At 39.6% G+C, this 16,501-nt stretch overlaps 1 protein-coding gene across 3 annotated transcripts in view; it reads right to left on the bottom strand.

Annotated features, from left to right (window-relative positions):
• The window catches only part of LOC106056079 (lysosomal alpha-mannosidase-like), a 134,844-nt gene that overhangs the window by 18,868 nt on the left and 99,475 nt on the right, over nucleotides 1–16,501 (bottom strand). For all 3 annotated transcript variants that reach the window (XM_056021494.1, XM_056021491.1, XM_056021493.1), the window contains exons 18-20: nucleotides 5,833–6,045; nucleotides 3,921–4,039; nucleotides 2,577–2,678 (exon numbers count right to left, since the gene is read on the bottom strand). In XM_056021494.1, the coding sequence (XP_055877469.1) occupies nucleotides 2,577–2,678; nucleotides 3,921–4,039; nucleotides 5,833–6,045 (434 nt within the window). The remainder of the gene's footprint in view (nucleotides 1–2,576; nucleotides 2,679–3,920; nucleotides 4,040–5,832; nucleotides 6,046–16,501) is intronic.

Here is a 16,501-nt window from a genome sequence, read left to right as displayed (position 1 = left end):
CTAAGAAGATTCTTATTGCCTGTCAGAGGGCGGTACTGCTGCAGACCTGCCAAATCACCAGAAAATTCCTCATTGGACATTGATTAAGGGACTACAATAATTTTTGTTTCTCTTTAACAAACCTTGACCCTGGCAGTGTCAGAGAATGAATACTCGTTTGTTTCTAACATAATAATAATAACCGCAATAGCATTATCCATTTAATACGTCGCCATTGAGTTATTTAATTAACCCTTACAAATAGTTATTTATAAATGTATAAATTAGCAGTTAATCATACTTGACACTTCCCAACGACACCTTCTAGGTAGAAGTATTGGAATACGTTTTATTAAAACAAAAACAGCTACACATTTGAAGGTCACCTTGACTAAGAGTGAATATTAAAAGAAAAACAAATGTGAGAATGCCCCCCCCCCCTTACCCCTGAAAAAAAAATCAATACGCCAATTCATTGAAGATTTCCATATTAAAAGTTATTTATAGTAATTTGCTCTTTATATGCGCATCGTGCAGACGTGAATCATCCGTGAATGTCGGAGCCTCAAAATATTTGGCAAGGAGATCGGTCGCCATGAAAGAATGTTGATAAAAAAAAAAGGCTAACAAAAGAATCTTACACAAGTGCATAAGACCCAACGTACCCATGCCACGTCTGTGACAGCAGATCCAACGTACCCATGCCATGTCTGTGACAGCAGACCCAACGTACCCATGCCATGTCTGTGACAGCAGACCCAACGTACCCATGCCATGTCTGTGGCAGCAGACCCAACGTACCCATGCCATGTCTGTGACAGCAGACCCAACGTACCCATGCCATGTCTGTGACAGCAGACCCAACGTACCCATGCCATGTCTGTGACAGCAGACCCAACTTACCCATGCCATGTCTGTGACAGCAGACCCAACTTACCCATGCCATGTCTGTGACAGCAGACCCAACGTACCCATGCCATGTCTGTGACAGCAGACCCAACTTACCCATGCCATGTCTGTGACAGCAGACCCAACTTACCCATGCCATGTCTGTGACAGCAGACCCAACTTACCCATGCCATGTCTGTGACAGCAGACCCAACTTACCTATGCCATGTATGTGACACAGGCATCTTCGAGCTTATAGGAAATGAGAAATGTGCTCATCTTCAACTACGAAGGAGGTATATGACGTCATGAGTAGTTTGGACAAGGTATTTTTCTTTCTCCCTACTCGTAAGCCTTGTACGGGGGGGGGGGGGAGTGTCTTGTATTTTTGTTTTCATTTTATTGTTTATTGGTCAGTTCACCTTCTATAGTTAACTGAATCGGACCGTGTGTTTGGTCTGTAAAAGAATCTTTGTAAAAACTAAGAAACAGTTTTACTTTTATTTTCTATGAAGTATTTCTGTAAGACTTTTGGACCCCTGTCTAGGGTGAGCTACTTTATTTGTTATATCTCTGGTAATACTGGTATATTCTTATGAGGTTGTAGTTACTATTTCCAGTCGTAGAGAAGACGCTGAGTTTTTGTGTTTATTTCTTATAGGGTACCAGTGTTGTAGTTGTGTTACTGTGAGCCAAGGTTGTGGATGATGCTTGACTGTCTCACACGGTTGTAGTATGATTGGATTGTTAAACCACAAGGTGTGGATTGGTTGTTACAATCTTTGTTTATTTATTAAGATTTGATAACATCACCAGTATTACTTTTTTTAAATTTTAATTTTACATATCATTAAGTTTAATTTATACAATCAGTATCATCCTCTACATAATCTGTAAATACCCACTGCATTAAAATTTCACCTGAAGTTAAATGAATTATATTGTCATTTCGTTGATGTTCATTTATCTCATGCTATTTGAGAGAGTCAGGGACCCGGACAAGCGAGCTAAGCCTTAAAAACAAGCCCTGACAGTTATAATGATCTATAGTTAATCATTTTTTACTTATTATGTATTACACCAAAAAGTGTGTTATTTCTAAATCTTTCCGCCATTTCATATAAATCTCCCAACACTAGATCAACTTAATTGAAAATGTGTATCAAAATAATAAACTTAAATAATGTAGATTTTAGGTACTATTTTTTTTATTGATTGTTTCAATAAAAAATCAGTTTAGGATTATTTAGAAGTAATAGACTACGCATACTCCAACTATTTTTGCAATATTTAGCCACATTTAAACAATATTTTGTGTATGTAAAAAAGGTAACTTCATTTTGATTAAGCATAGAGAGTAGTAAGTGTATGAATTCATCCTTAATTTGTGTTTTTTTTTTCTTTTTAAAAGCCAAATGAGGTGGAAAAAACTTGTCCCCTGTACAACCACGATGTCAAAGGTCAAGTAGCGTATAAGGTTTAAAATACTTCTTCAATACCGTCCTCCCCCTTAAACCCCCCCCCTCTCTCCACTCTTCTGCCAAGACTACGGGTATCATTTTCTAGTAGCGAGACCTCATCTAATTCAGGGCTGTCTCGTAGCAATGTAAGTTGACTTTGGCTCCTTGTTGGACATGACGTGAAAACCATACAAGGGGCAGACAACCCCTGCCCAACCAGTAGTTGATCTTTCTGAATAAGAAACTTACACTCTTTCCATGAGTTCTCTCCCGTTGGAGTCCGTATAGAAGGTGTCACTGTTGACGATGCTAGTAGTGAAAATAGATATCACTTCTTTCCCTTGTCTGTCGCTGGGGATACACAGGAATTACATTAGACAGATTGAGAGAGAGAGAGAGAGAGAGAGAGAGAGAGAGAGATGTAGAGTATTTAGAAGGACTGGGAACTAAGAAAATGAAATTTCATGGAACTTTCTTCCTTAAGTTCATATTGTGTGTTTTTGAAAGAGAGAAACAAAGAGATATAAATTATAAGTGAGGCAGAGGGAGAAATGAGGGAAGAGAATGAAAAGAGAGAAAGAGAAAAAGAGAATGAAAAGAGAGAAAGAGAATGAAAACAGAAAGAATGATAAGATAGAAAGAGAATGATAAGAGAGAAAGAGAATAAAAAGAGAATAAAAGAGAGAAAGAGAAAAAGAGAATGAAAAGAGAGAAAGATAATGAAAAGAGAGAAAAAGAGAATGAAAATCGAGAAAAAGAATGATAAGAGAGAAAAAGAATGATAAAAGAGAAAGAGAAAAAAAATCAAAACAGAGAAAGAGAATGATAAGAGAGAACAAGAATAAAAAGCGAGAAAGAGAATGATAAGAGAGAAAGAGAAATAAGGAAAACGAGAGTGTAAAGAAAACAAAGAGAGAACAATAATTAATCAAAACGAGTTAAAAAGACTAAGTGAAAGAAAAAGAAATATAGAGAGCAATTGAGAGCGATAGAGAGCGATAGATAGAAACAGAGATTGATAGAGATAGATAGATATTGACATAGATAGATAGATATTGACATAGATAGATATTGATAGAGATAGAACAGAGAAATCATAAAAAAATGAAGACAGAATCAGAACTAAAAAGAGAGAGTATAAAAGAGAGACAGGGTGTGTGTGTAGGAAATTGGGAGAGAACAAGATAAAAGAGAGAACAAAAAAAAAACCCAGAAGAGAGAAATGTGGAAGACTGATAATAAGAGAATGAGAGACATAGAGAGAAAGAAAAAGAGTAGCGAGGAACAGAGAAAGAGAGAGGTAGTATTCACCTATGTCAACTGATACTGTTAGGTGGTAGAATGGAGGGTAGTGATTCAGGAGAATTAATCGCTTAATACGAAACGTTTTCATTAAACAAAACAAAAAGATGAACATAAAACTATTTCATTCCATTTAATGAGCTCGCAAACGTATATCTTAGGTATCATTGAAATGTTATATATTAAGGCGTAATTTTAATGATCAATCCTTCCTTGGGGTTGCACTTAATTACTAGTTGTTACAAGCAACCGAATCAGTTGATATCACCGTAGACTTAGTAAGTACCTCACCTGTCATCTATAGGTCCAACTGTCCACTGAAACTCAGCATGCTTGGATCCCTTGTACAGTCGGATCACCTGGGACACCCAAGGTGAGAATGTCTGGTGTATTTCTTGAACGAGTGGGCCCTTAGATTTGACAAGAGTAAACCATTAGTATCAACTTAAGTCATTGTTACAATTTGTAATGTCTTAACTCTTTCTCTCCGTAATTATTTTGCCACGTTTTGGAAGGAATTCTTCATTTTGCTCATTACTATTTCACTACCCTGTTATAATTGGGCTTCAATAACTTTGTTGTTTGTTATCAGAAAATGTTGCATTTGGTATAGAATTAAAGGCTATTTTTACATAGTTAAAAGTCAAGTTTAAACAAATTAAACATTAATTTAATTTAATGAGGTCAAAATCAACGATGGTATCGTCGATTAGGAGAGAAAGAGTTAAAGACACTATGACAAACTCTAAGAGAGAGACACAGAGAGAGAGACAGAGATAGAGAGAGGTAACATAACGAGAGCATTACCATATGTTTACAAAGTGTATATATGTCTGTCTGGGTTTTGTTTCTACTCCCATTTTCCATTTTCGGATCAAGTTAAAACTTTGCACAGTTATTATTAATTAATTGTTGATTAATTATTCTGTTTGATTTCGAAATAAGAGGAATAAATGCTTCTTAATGACAGATATGAATTTATTTACAGATTTTGTCTTTTTTTTGCATTTAGACAGGTTTCTTTTCCTCTTCCCATTCTCGGACAAAGTTGAAATTTTGCCTAATTATTCATAATCGATAACAAAACACGAATCAATCCTAAAATTAACAATTTTTCTAGACTGTTACTGAAAGATTCCTATTTTTAGCCTCAGAAAGAGGAATAGACGATATTAGCTCTGTGTGGTCTGTCTGTCCTTCCGTCCGTCCCATTTAGATCTCGTAAACCAGAAAATATATTGAAAATCCGACATCATGATATTCTAGACCTCTTAAAGTTCTGATGCAACGGCTACATTTTTCTTTCCTAAAAACTAAAAATTTAATTCTTAAAATCAACTATTCAAGCAAATTTTTTTTCATAAAAGTACACCATTTTTACAACTATTCACTACGGTTTACGCAAACGGTTTTAGGTTTTAAATTTTTTTTTTCACAATTGTATAGCTACGTTAAGTCATTGCAGTCATACCAACTATAACATTTACCAAAAATTGTTTTTGTTTTTTTAAAGAGAAAAAATCTATTTAGTACGCATATTTGTAGAGCATAATTTAAAATAACAATTAATAAGTAGTTTTTCATATTATCGCGTGAACTGTGACATCCCCAGGCATAATTGTTCACTGAACGAAAGGAAGGGGCGATTTTTTTTTAACGGAAATGTTTTTTTACTGAGCCTTCGTTCACGTCTAAATTCATCTTTATCTTGGTCTGCTGGACCGTTGGGGCACCACACAAGACCTGTCAACCTACCTTCTCCATTATACTCTGTCATTTGTCCTCTATGGAATTTCATTCTAATATTCTTTCTGAAAATACTGAAACCTCCTTTTTTACCTGCCTGGGTGGACCACTTCGGGAGCCGATTTTGAGTTTGTGTCTCCACGCAAACTGTCTATGTAACTTTGTTTTTATAGTCTCGGTTTCCTGCCTTTCTTTAATGTCGTCTGTAATAGCACGGTAGAGTCTCCACAAACTTGATCACATATAAATTGTAAGCCAAAGTTGGACCAAATGTACTTTCTGTAACCGTTCACATTGAATGTATTGTATTATCCAAAAGTACTACTTAGTGTTCATACAACGTAGACACGTGCTACCTTGACAAGACGTAGGACGTAGACACATGTTAACTTTGACAAGACGTAGGGCGTAGACACATGTTACCTTGACAAGACGTGGGACGTGAGACACATGTTACCTTGACAAGACGTAGGTTCACTTTCTTCTCTCCGGAGACCCTGATGGTGGCAGGGTGCTTGGGGATAAAGACGTACGCCCCTGAGAATCTGTGAATGTCTTGTTGGGCCTCGTAGTAGTTGAAATCCTGGGAGATAGACTCAGTCAGTGCGCTGTCTTTGTTAGTCATTCTCACGAGCAGACCGCTGCTGGTGTCAAATGTCAAGGACAAATGCTGTGGAGAAGTGTAAACAAAAAAAAGTTTTAAGAAAAAAAATAGAAAGAGAGATGGGGGGGGGTGGAGAACAAATATATCTAGAGAGAGGAGATATACAGATGCAGAGAGAGGAGATATACAGAGGCTGAGAGAGGAGATATACACATGCAGAGAGAGGAGATATACAGAGGCTGAGAGAGGAGATATACAGAGGCTGAGAGAGGAGATGTACAGATGCAGAGAGAGGAGATGTACAGATGCAGAGAGAGGAGATATACAGAGGCAGAGAGAGGAGATATACAGAGGCAGAGAGAGGAGATATACAGAGGCTGAGAGAGGAGATATACAGAGGCTGAGAGAGGAGATATTGGAAGGAAACAGAGAGAGAGCAAGAGAGATAAAAAGTGGGAAAGATGGTAGAGAGGGGAAGAGGGAGTGAGAGAGGTGATAGGTAGGAGTGCGAGAGAGAGGTAGAGAGGAAACAGAGAGGATACAAGGTGGAAAAGACAAGGGAGAGAGAGAAAAGAGATGGAAGAAAAGAGAAAGGAAGAGTGATATGTAGAGAGAGTAAGAGAGAAAAAAAGAATGCAGATATAGAGAGGAACGACTTAGAGAGAGATCAACAGACACATTTTGTTTGTTACAAACATAATTGAACTAATAGAACAAGCCTAGATTTACTAGAAGAGACAAAAGAGTTGTGAAATGCTTAGATGTAATTTTAAAATAGTAGAGAAACATTGCAGTGACCTAACACAGAAAAACAATGTACAAAAATACAACAATTCTGTACAATAAAATTAAAGATTTTAATCCATGAATTAAATAATGTTTTTTATAGTCTTTCACTGCTGCAGATGCTAGATTAGCAAAACATGTACAACGTAGAAGGCAAATATTTTTAATCTATTTTTTAAAACTAAGTTGAATGCATCTGACAATGGAAGGTTGAAAATGCCGTGAAATGGGAAACAATCCTTTACAATCTAGTTACATTCTCGATGCTAACAGGTGAAGAGTTATCTTGCACCCATTTGATTTAATTAACAAACCAAAGCAAAAGGCAGTGTGAATGAAGACAGAGGCTTACTTAGAACATTTTATGGATCTACAACATTAACCCAGACACAGCCCACAACATCGCCGGGAGCTGGTCAATAGAATTTATCTACGATCTCCGTGTGTGTGGATCTACGTGTGTTTTTTTTTTTCCTCTTGCTTACTCCAGGAGAAAAATTGTCCCCATTTTGCCCAGTAGGAGTGAAGCCAAGTGCATCAGCACAGAAACAAACTAGATGGCGCTTCTAATTGAAATACAGGAAGTTGATCTGCCAGCTTTTTTATGAACCCCCTAAGGTGAAGGTCGTTTTCAGAGACTTGGAAGAGTTATATTGGGAAACCAATTTCGTGAGAGAAAATGGCGAGGGCCACCCTCCTCATCCCTCCAATATTTTTTTCTCTGGATATTTTTTTTTCTTGGAATTTTCGCTTCTTCTTTAAGACCGAGCCAAATTCCGTTTAGAAACTTTTTGTTTTTACTTGATGACCATGTTGTTATTTTATCATGTCACATTGTATCGTTAGACAGGGCCGGACTTAAACAATGGGAGGCCCTATGTGAATTGAATTTGGTGGCCCCAAATGAAATACACAAATAAAATAAAAAAAACAGCGAAAAAAAAAATAACCCAATTTATTAAAAAGCTAGTGTACTAAAACAATAACATTGAAGACAAATTTAGCTATTTCATCTACCTAGGTGTTATAATAAATGAAAAACTGTCATAGAATCTCCATATTGCTGAAACTATTAAAAAATCAAACAAAGCATTAGAGTTTATTAAAAGAAATTTCTATAAATCAAATAAGAACATAAAACTAAAATGCTATTTAACCTTGGTTAGGCCAATAATAGAATATGCATCCTCCGTTTGGGACCCCCTCAACTCAAGAAAACATTAAGAAACTGGAACAGACACAAAATAGAACAGTGAGATTCATAACAAACGAATATTCACATTTGACTAGAGTAACACATTTAGTAAAATCACTAAATTTAGAAAGCCTTCAGGACAGAAGACTCAAAAGTAAAGTAGCAATTATACTTAAAACACTGAAACATAATCTTCAAAAACAAAAAATCTAATATAATACTCAGAAAGACACAAAGATAAAGGCACATTCCTAGTTCCATATGCTAGGACAAATTTTTACTAATGCTCCTTGTATCGAATTGTTTGATTGAGTCATGACGTGTGTGATCACAGGTAAGTGATACCTTATCTGCGTAATAGATTGGGCATGTGTCAAATGGCAGTTGATCGACCAATTACATCTGTGTGATTGCGCTTAGTTGACTTATTAATTGTATTTACTGTAGATTGATTCATTATGTTTGTAATTACTGCTGAATATTATGACACATCACCTTCAGAGCAGCGGAGAGAGGCTGCAGACGTTGCCAGTAAGCAATCTCCATGGAAACAACTTGCCGCCCAATGCACCGAACGGCGAAGGATCTAATGGACCTCATTCACAAATGGTAAACAAGCAACAGTTAGTCACGTGATAATATTGATAAAACAACGAAACGATAGCCATTGTGTATTAAAGACCACATCGCATGGCTAAATGGTGTTTAAGATTGGTGAATGAGGTACATTCTAAGATTACATGCTTGATGCATATGTGTAACTACTTGCGATTCATTAAAATGTGTATTTAATGAAGAGCATTCCATTCTGACGGAGAGGTGGTTGAGACTTTTATTGTAACGAGCTAATACAAACATTGTAGCCAAACACGAAGGGATTTACGAATTAATCATAATGTTTATAAGAAAGCTTTTTATCCTGTTTATAGATTAATATAGATCTATATCTAGGACATAACTGGATAAGAAAACGAGCGAGGTTGTTGGGGGCAGACGAGAGGAACTCTTCAATGTGCAGAAACGACAAAAGCTAGACAGTCAACATTGACATTCAACGAAGTACAGTGGCGCCGTGGCGGGAAAAACGCAAACAAGGTCCTAAGAAGAAAAGTCAGTAAGACAGCACTAAGAAGTGACCATGCTTTGTCTTCTTGGGCTTCTTGATTTTTGTACCAAAAGGATTTGAGAACTGTTTTTTCACATCGTCAATAAAAATATAATTCTAATAGATGCAAGTCAGAGCTAAAATTGTGATGATTACGATAAAGTACTTAAGGTGTCGTTACAAATTATGAATTAATGTCTTGGTGTTATGGAGGATATGTGAGTGATGTTGATGTAACCATGAGGGAAGTAGAGTGGGTGTGATGTCGATGGTTCCCGCTTGTGTAGGCTGAATAGTTTCTGATGAAACCATGAGGTGGTCTGGCGTCATTCAAGTGGATAAAAAGGATTGGAAGGAAAGTTAAGGAAGTGACCAGCAAGCGACGGGAGATAGAAAAGTTGGGATTTGTAGGGAGTATTCTACCTGCTGGAAAATATATCATAGAAATTGTTTATGTTGAAACTGTGTAAATTTCAAAATAAAAGTTTTAAGTTTGTTGAACATATATACGCAATGTCAGCGGATAAATGACAAAATTTATGTTTTTTTTTTTTTACATGTCTATGGTGTTCCTTTCAAATTGAAGATACAGGACGGCTTTTGGGGGTTGCGGGCAGGGTTTGAGCCCTGGACTATCGAGACAGCTGTCAACATCACATACTACACGACTAACCAGCCCGAAATATCTCCAATAACCTTGACCTTCCATCCTTCTATTCAGTAAAAGTCTGTAACAAAAAAACAAAGAAAGCCCAAGACAGAGTGATCAGACCACGTTCTACCAATTTCTCTTCTATCCCGTAGGCCAACACTTTAAAATAGGGCAACCGTTCCATTCTAATTTCTGTGCCTCCCTTAGATCTGTGGGCGAGGAGCAGACAAGATAGTATCTCTTCACCGCAGGCGAGAGATACCCAAACGTCCTGTAACACGAGGCAATGAGAAATTCTGCCAGCGCTGATTAAAAGTGGATTCTACAAACTCGTATCAGAGTTGAAATGACGCACTACGGCTAATCTACTTGCAACTCAAACTGTATCCATTTTTCTTTCAATTGTCCCATATTTTTCCCTTACAAAAGAACATGGCTATCAATATTTCATGAACGCATTTTATTCATTGTAACACTGATGTATTTATAAGTTTTAGAGTTGGAGTTAGGGCCGGATTTAAGCATTTGGAGGCCCCTGGGCAGGATTTTTGTGGAAACTCATACACTTTTTCGAAAGCTTTAATAAAGATACACTTATTTAAAAAATACTTATATATAAAAAGATTGCTATATTTTAGAAGAAAATAATACAGTGCAATATAGTTTCATTTAAAAAAATGTAATATGCTTATTTAGTTTAAATAGTGTAAATTTTGTAGTTTGTGGAGGGTACGGTCCTTAGTAGTCCCACTGTCGTAAATCAAAAGTTGTATTAACTTATTCCGAGCATGTTACAAGATTACACTTTTTCACCACCACATTTTCGGAAGCCGTAAAAATGAGAAAGAAATGTTAAAAAAAAAAAAAAAAAAGGGGGGCCACCGCAGGATTTTTGGTAGGGGGGTGCAAGTTGCCACCTATGGAAAAAAAAGTCGTAGCATCATCTTTCTCGTTACGAAAATATTATATAACTGCCTACATCCCCTCCCCGGCCCCCATATCTAAGCGATAATAACTTCACTGTAAATACTTTTTTCATGAACTAAAAAAAAAAAAATAAACATGTGAACACAATTTTTATTGTACACATTGTTCACTTTATCCATGCAAGTACGGTGCGGCCTTTGCTTCCTACCGTCAGTCTGACGTGAACAATGGGTGCACGTTCATACAAAGTTGGCCATCAATTCCTGATAAGCCTGGGCTCATCTTCTATAACTTACAACTATAGTTTTAAAAAAGTGGAAGCGCTACTTGTTCAGTTGCTAACATAGAGTTGAAGCTAGGTGCTGAAACAAATGATACATACATATGTTAAACATAAATGAATGCACTGGTGCTGTTATTCATTTATGTTTAATATATGTATGTATCATTTGTTTCAGCACCTACCTTCAACTCTCTGTTTACATTTACAGCATTTTTGCTCGTACCACTGAAGCTTCTATATGTAATGTGTTTATGTTGTCCACTTGTCTTTGTGAGAGATATACAATTAGATAGAGCCATCGTTTGTCTAATACATGGGTGGTGTGACAAGTCAAAAACTCGCTGTCAGAGTCACTCAAATTTATCACAGCATTAATTATTATTTTTCATTATTTATTTATTTTATTTTAATTATTTCCCCATCCTACCCCTAAATTTCTCCACCCGCACCACCTTTTCCGCTCCAGGCTAGACTTAGTTGACCACATTGGAGATAGCTAGGCCACGGCTTTCGAGTTATCTTCCCTTGACCGGGGCAAAGATACGCACAGACTTTGATCTTATCGACAGGATGTCTGACAGCCGCAGTGGACACCACCTTGTGTTGAATGCAAGCTAATCCTTCTCCCCCCCCCCCTTTCTTCTACGTCTCTCTTTGATCTAGGAGATTACTCGAGTCAAAGTGCCTCTCGACGCTCCCATCTTAAGTCTAATTCACCCACGTGTAAGATAAATCTTAAGCCTAGGGCATTTCCTGTGTCCGCCCACATTTTCCGGGCCTTTGTATATAAGGTAAATTAAATCAAGTCGGACCCTCTCCTTCTCATTCGAGCTGAGCTATCGAGTCTGGACTATATCATCCCTCCTAGAGGAATACCTGGTGGTAAGCCGAACTTAATCACAAGTTCCATCTCAATTACTTTTGTGCTATTTCCATTGGATATTATCATGTGTATTTTATTAGTTCATTTATATTTAATTAGTGCATTGTGTATTTCTCACTGGCGTAAGTAGAGAACATAAACATGTCCTATGTATGTATTTATGAATTGCATTAATCTATTAATGCTACATTGCTCAATTGACCGTTGATGCAACCATGTATATATTTGTACACCTTATTTTATTTCCTTTATCTCGGTTGATCGCCTTGATGATTTTACTATCGCACTAATACTGCGCTTAGAAAGGAAATATGAGTTATCTCCCCTGTATTGAATTATCTCCCCTTTACTCATTTTACCCTAATGAGAGTTGCGCCGCTTGAACGGACACACCATTCAAGCGCGCTCCATTGTTCTCGACCCACGGTCATATGTAAACAATCATCTGGGTCGCTGACCACCGCCCAATTCAACCCCCCCCCTCTCTCTTTCTCTATCCACCTCTGTTGTTTATTTGAGATTATTATTTCCCCTTCTATGTACTTTTTATATTATTATTTCCCCTTCTATGCACATTTTATATTGCTACTATCAGCCATCTATTTTCCCAATCCCATTTGTCATCATCTCCTCATTGTGCTCTAAAGCAATTTCACCAATCTGACGAATGCACCTCAGTCGAGGGCATCGATAAGATGCACGAGAGACATGTCCTAACTTGTCTTTATTTATCCGCAGCCTCCCTCAGGTGTCTGCTTTTTATCTATTGGATTAATCACCTATTCATTTGCTATTTGCTGTTCAGTGTCTACTCGACGCCACTCAACTACTGCCTATGTGCTTAGTGCTATTCATCACCGCACTTGCCTACTGAGATCTACTCAACTCTACTACTTGGCGCTATCGGCATTGCCCGCCTATTCGACAGCCCACCTGTCAAGCTATTAGGTGCGACGTCCCTATAGATTCTGATCTGTGTGAGACGTCATAGCTACGCCAACCCTCTGCAACTCACTGGACATACCCTGTCAACTACGCTGCCCACGGCAGATCCGCTCTGCCCGCAGTAACCTTGTGCCCACGGTAGCCGGCCACCCGCCCTACTGTGCCCACTACAGATATTAGATTTTGGGGATTGAGACTCCACAAGAACTATATCACCGGCGTCCCTCTATCCGCTAGAGCGCCACCTCCAGCTGCAGAACCTCAAGCCAGGACACAGCCAGCTGCGACATCAACAGGAATACCAGCTAAGTCAGAGGACAAAGTGACATACTCTCTTATTAGGTGCAAGAGTGATGATCAAACATAGAATATGCTAGAGATAGATGCAACCCCCCCCCCTTTTTATCCTCATGTATATTTATGTAAATAAATATTCTTTATTTTAACTTTTGTATCTATCTTTCATTGCTTTGTCTCGTTGCGTGTCTGCTCCCGATTCATATGCTGATAAGTGGGGGTGTGATAGCTTTAAAAATAATCATCCCCTAGACATTAAACGCGCCAAACACACGTCACATTTCCCCACCTGTCACATTTTGGGGGCCTGTCCGGGATTTAACCCATTAGTACAGCAGGCACGAACAGGCGGCAATAACTAAAATTCCATATCAATATTTTTTTTCCTTAAAATATTTATAAGTATCATCACTTCGCATTAACAAGAGTGTCACTTCTGTCATATTTTATTTATTACTATTATTGCATTTCATGTGTAATATTTTCTTGCAGGAATTTTGTGATTAACGTAGGCAGACACCAGATTCCCCTTTTTACTCTTTCTTGCATTCAGCGGCTCCTTTCTACATTTTACCTCTCAATATCTTCCACCTCATCCTCTTCCTAATCCGGCCTCTTTAACCATGGACTTAGCGGAATTAGCTTCCGATTTCGAGGCTGAAGGAATATTTTGTGGATTCGAAGGTCTCGAGTTAGAAGACTACGTACGGAGACAGATTGAAAGGGCACAAAGAATGGAAGAATTGCGCAAAGCCCGTGAGCAGGAAATACTAGAAATCAGACAGCGCTATAGACCGCAGAGTTTGGAGCTGAACAGCACACCCGCAAGACAAGACCAGGAAGCAGAGGAGAGTGGAATCATGACTCATGTCGAAACAGAGCACACCGCCCAAACGGACTCAGAAGTTGCTGCTAAGGATGAAACTTTCATACCTGATATCCCTCCTCTCGACAATTCCACATTGTCTACCCAGCCCGACCCTCCTGCTCAGTCCAATAGTCCTGCAAACTGCGATGCCCCAATCCAGCCCAGGCTCTCAAGCAAATCCCAACCTAGAAAGGCACCAACCCAACAACCAGCCTTGCACAAAAACTGCTACTACCCAGCACGTAAGCCTCGTCATAACCAGAACAACCAAGCCCACCGTGACTGCAACAACAGCACGCGTGGCTACAAAACTAACCGTGTCTACCGTGACTGCAACGACAGCATGCGTAGCCACAAACCCAACCGCCAAAAGCAGCAGGCCTCACAGCGCAGTTCAGTAATGACCGCGGTCCCCAAACCCTCTGTATCTAATCAGCAAACACGTACTGATAGAACAGCGGGCGACCCATACGTCATATCAACACTGACTGTGGCCCCTGAACACACTGCCCTTGGCCCTACGAAAACGGAAGTCCTACCGGCACTTCCTCACCCTGTCTCATCTCCCCCCGGGATAGAGACCATTCTGGTAAACGGGAGGTACGTCCGATCCCTATTTGACACAGGCTGCGCTGTAAGCTCAGTTATCTGCAAAGCACTGGTTGATCCGGCTGATCTCACAGATAGAACTGTGACGATTCAGTCCCTGGACCGTGAAATTCCTCCAAAGATCCTTCCTATTGCTAGGGTCCACGTGGAGTGCAGGTACGTGCATGGCACCATTGACGCCGCCGTCATGGACACGCCAGTGTACGACTTCATTCTGGGCTCCAAATATGTTCCTCTTGGAGTAGTCAACAAGCCGTACTTCTCTCTGCCCGTCGGTAGATCGACGAAGCAGAAACGTGGCCGCAACCAGTCGGTTGGAAGCCCTGGTCGCCACACTAACACGCCTAGTCCCGACTCATCAGCGAAGCTCAAACCTCTCCGCCCTGGCATTGGCACTGCTAGGAAGTCACGAGTTAAGTCGTATACCTGCGCTCGTGAGGGTCTACTTGACCCAGGCTACTCAGCCAAAATTAAACAACATTCCTCTGACATTGACAGTGTTTGAATGCCCCGAGGTAAGATGAACCCTTGCTCTCGCGGACTCACTCCTCTTCATGGCCCCTCGGCCACCATTCCAAATCAACCTTCCCCTGGCATTGATAGTGTCAGGAAGTCACGATGTAAGCCGAACCCTCGCGCTTGTGAAAACACTTCTTACCGTGGCTCCTCAGCCACAATTCAATATCAACTTTCCCCTGGCATTGACCATGCCAGGAAGCCACGATGTAAGCCGAATTATCGCCCTCGTGGGGACGTTCTCCGGCAGAACTCCACATTCTTTATCAGGCCACACTTCCCTGACATTGATCGTGTCAGACGAAACCGAGGTAAGCTGACCACTTACTCTCGTGAAGAAGCGCCTCACAGCGGCTTCGGAGGTAAGCCCCAACGGGCACACGTGCCTTGGGCGCCCCGCCTAAGCCCCAATCACCCTCCCCAATCCGCCCCAGGAAGGAAATATAACTCATCCAATCGCCCAATCTACTCTCCCGAGCAGCCCCACATGTTTCACCCAGGTGACTACATAATCAGGGACGGAAAGTAGACCACGGACAGACTTGGACAGACTCTCCTCCTGGCATGGCTACCCCTTATTTTTCCAGATTTTTTTTTCTAATGCTGTGATAACAACTGATCTTAAAGTTAGAGTGACATCAGTCTGCTCGCACTTTATGGATCTTTCTGCGATAGATCCATCTTGGCGGCGGCGTATGTGACAAGTCAAAAACTCGCTGTCAGAGTCACTCAAATTTATCACAGCATTAATTATTATTTTTCATTATTTATTTATTTTATTTTAATTATTTCCCCATCCTACCCCTAAATTTCTCCACCCGCACCACCTTTTCCGCTCCAGGCTAGACTTAGTTGACCACATTGGAGATAGCTAGGCCACGGCTTTCGAGTTATCGTCCCTTGACCGGGGCAAAGATACGCACAGACTTTGATCTTATCGACAGGATGTCTGACAGCCGCAGTGGACACCACCTTGTGTTGAATGCAAGCTAATCCTTCTCCCCCCCCCCCCTTTCTCCTACGTCTCTCTTTGATCTAGGAGATTACTCGAGTCAAAGTGCCTCTCGACGCTCCCATCTTAAGTCTAATTCACCCACGTGTAAGATAAATCTTAAGCCTAGGGCATTTCCTGTGTCCGCCCACATTTTCCAGGCCTTTGTATATAAGGTAAATTAAATCAAGTCGGATCCTCTCCTTCTCATTCGAGCTGAGCTATCGAGTCTGGACTATATCATCCCTCCTAGAGGAATACCTGGTGGTAAGCCGAACTTAATCACAAGTTCCATCTCAATTACTTTTGTGCTATTTCCATTGGATATTATCATGTGTATTTTATTAGTTCATTTATATTTAATTAGTGCATTGTGTATTTCTCACTGGCGTAAGTAGAGAACATAAACATGTCCTATGTATGTATTTATGAATTGCATTAATCTATTAATGCTACATTGCTCAA

This window comes from Biomphalaria glabrata, chromosome 2 (assembly GCF_947242115.1).
Source record: "Biomphalaria glabrata chromosome 2, xgBioGlab47.1, whole genome shotgun sequence".
Taxonomy (NCBI): Eukaryota; Metazoa; Mollusca; class Gastropoda; family Planorbidae; genus Biomphalaria; species Biomphalaria glabrata.
This window is presented reverse-complemented; position numbering and strand designations above follow the sequence as displayed.